General features: G+C 41.9%; 1 protein-coding gene across 3 annotated transcripts in view; it reads right to left on the bottom strand.

The window, feature by feature from the left end:
- Positions 1-2,590, bottom strand: part of LATS1 (large tumor suppressor kinase 1) — a 52,194-nt gene that overhangs the window by 10,885 nt on the left and 38,719 nt on the right. For all 3 annotated transcript variants that reach the window (XM_017505742.2, XM_017505741.2, XM_017505743.2), the window contains 2 exons: positions 1,624-1,806; positions 1,319-1,425 (listed from right to left, as the gene is read on the bottom strand). In XM_017505742.2, coding sequence (XP_017361231.1) covers positions 1,319-1,425; positions 1,624-1,806 — 290 coding nt within the window. The remainder of the gene's footprint in view (positions 1-1,318; positions 1,426-1,623; positions 1,807-2,590) is intronic.

Below are 2,590 nucleotides of genomic sequence, written 5' to 3'. Positions count from 1 at the left end.
GGTTCAAGTATTATCCTCCCTCAGTCTCCTGAGTAGCTGGGGTTTATAGGTGCCCGCCACCATGCCTGGCTAATTTTTATATTTTTAGTAGAGACAGGGTTTCACCATGTTGGCCAGGCTGGTCTCAAACTCCTGACCTCAGGTGATCTGCCTGCCTTGGCTTCCCAAAGTGCTGGGATTATAGGCGTGAGCCACCGCACCCAGCCTATTTCTTTCAGTAGCAATTTGCATACAGATCTTGCTCATGTTGTCAGATTTACATCAAAGTTTTTTATTTCAGAGGAGCTACTGTGAATGGTAGTGTTTTTAAATTTTAGTTTCTGGTTTTCTTGGCTGGGCACAGTGGCTCACACCTGCAACCAGCACTTTGGGAGACCAAAGCAGGTGGATCAGGAGGTCAGGAGCTAGAGACCACCCTGGCCAATGTGGTGAAATCCCATCTCTACTAAAGATAGAAAAATTAGCTAGGTGTGGTGGCGCGTGACTGTAATCCCAGCTACTCTGGAGGCTGAGGCATGAGAATCGTTTGAACCCAGGAGTCGGAGGTTGCAGTGCGCCGAGATTATGCCACTACACTCCAGCCTGGGCAACAAAAATGAGGCTCCATCTCAAAAAAAAACAACAGAATAATCAGGAGTTTGACTTCAGAAAGGAGGAAGGATTACAGAAGAAGAGAGAAATGGAAGTAGGACATTGCAGACAGAGGGGATGGTATGAACAGAGGGCAAATTTGTACTTTAACCCATGGACAAAGGAATCACTAAAGGGTTTTAAATCAGACAGTGTATGAACAAAATTGTGAGTACATTCTCATTTAAGTGTGAGACGTATTTTCAAGTGCGGATATAAACATTTGTTTGTGGTTTGCACAGAAGGAGACAAAGCCAGAAGGCAGTAGGTGACGAAGAGTAACTGGAATGAATCTTCAAAATGGACCTTTTTGAGAATGAAATGAGTACGGTGTATGAGTGAGGGGGAGTACAAGATTATGGTGATGTGGCATGATGGAGACAGGAGTTCACATGCAATTTTGGTGAGTTCGTATACTCTTACAAGTTCATTCTTCTTTTTTTTTAATAAAAACTTTTTTTGGAGAGGTGGGGTCTCACATTGTTGCCCAGGCTGATCTTGAACTCCTGGGCTCAAGGAATCCTCCTGCCTCAGCCTCCCAAAGCACTGGCATTACAGGTGTGAGCCACTGCACCCAGCCCAAGTTCATTCTTTAACTCCAGATTGAAATACTGTAAGTACTAATAAATAAAGGTCAATGATATAGGAACTCTGTGACAATTATTTTGAAATAGATGCCATACCTTACCTTCATTTGTGTTTCTAATGGTGTTTGTGCCAAGAAAGGAGGTTGTCCCACCAACATTTCAAAAAGAATAACACCAACACTCCACCAATCACATAACTGTGTGTATCCTAAAATAAGATATCAAAGTTAGTTATTTATAAGCACTTTATAAATGCTCAGAATACAATCAAAATTAACATTAAATCACCAATTTATACTGTAAAATTAATATTTTTATTATAAGCCTGAAAAATAAGGCATATTAGTGTTATATCTTGGCTGGTCTAAAGACCTGCTGAGATTACATATGAAACCAAGTGCTTTACCTGTTCGTAGCAACACTTCAGGTGCAATATAATTGGGAGTCCCAACCAAAGAATGTGCTAGACATCGCTGGTGCTGGCGTGCAGCTCTCCGCTCTAACGGCTTCAGTCTGTCTCCACATCGACAGCTTGAGGGATCCCCCCACTCATTACTGAAATCCATGCTATCTTGCCTTGGATGGTCACCTGCACAATAAAAGAACAAATAAAGAAAAGCAACAAGGACAAGAGTCAACCTGAAGTCTGTTTAATCTTTTGACATAATCGTTTAGGGTTAACATTCTCCCTTGTGACAAACTAAGATACAACGTATGCCAAATCACTGAGATATCAATAGGATGGGTTTTACACTAAAAAAAAAAAAAGCTTAAGATTTAGTAATTTATTCAATGTTAAATGACAACAATATGAGTAATGGGGAGATTAAGGCCACTCCCTGTTACTACTCTGGACAAACTTTCAAAAAACTTACATCAGTGTTTCATTCAATAAATGACAGTGGTAAGATAAAGGTCTTTTCTCAGGCAGGTTAATTCTAGTAGGAAAAGAAACAAAACAAACTACTACACACATAAGAAACAGTGACATACCCTACGCAGAGAATTAACACAGAGTGATGCGACAAATGTGACTGGATAGCTACATAAGACTGAATGGTTAGGGAAGACCAATTGAGAAGGTGGTATCTGCTAAGCCATAAAAAACAAGGACTCAACCATTTGAAAATCAGGACTAGGTATTCCACACAGAAATAACAGCAACAGGCCAGGCGCGGTGGCTCACGCCTGTAATCCCAGCACTTTGGGAGGCCGAGGCGGGTGGATCACGAGGTCAAGAGATCGAGACCATCCTGGTCAACACTGTGAAACCCCGTCTCTGCTAAAGCTACAAAAAATTAGCTGGGCATGGTGGCACGTGCCTGTAATCCCAGCTGCTCAGGAGGCTGAGGCAGGAGAATTGCCTGATCCCA

The sequence above is a fragment of the Cebus imitator genome, unplaced genomic scaffold (genome assembly GCF_001604975.1).
Source record: "Cebus imitator isolate Cc_AM_T3 unplaced genomic scaffold, Cebus_imitator-1.0 Scaffold341, whole genome shotgun sequence".
Classification (NCBI taxonomy): Eukaryota; Metazoa; Chordata; class Mammalia; order Primates; family Cebidae; genus Cebus; species Cebus imitator.
The sequence above is the reverse complement of the archived record's forward strand: the minus strand, read 5'-3'. Positions and strand labels throughout refer to the sequence as shown.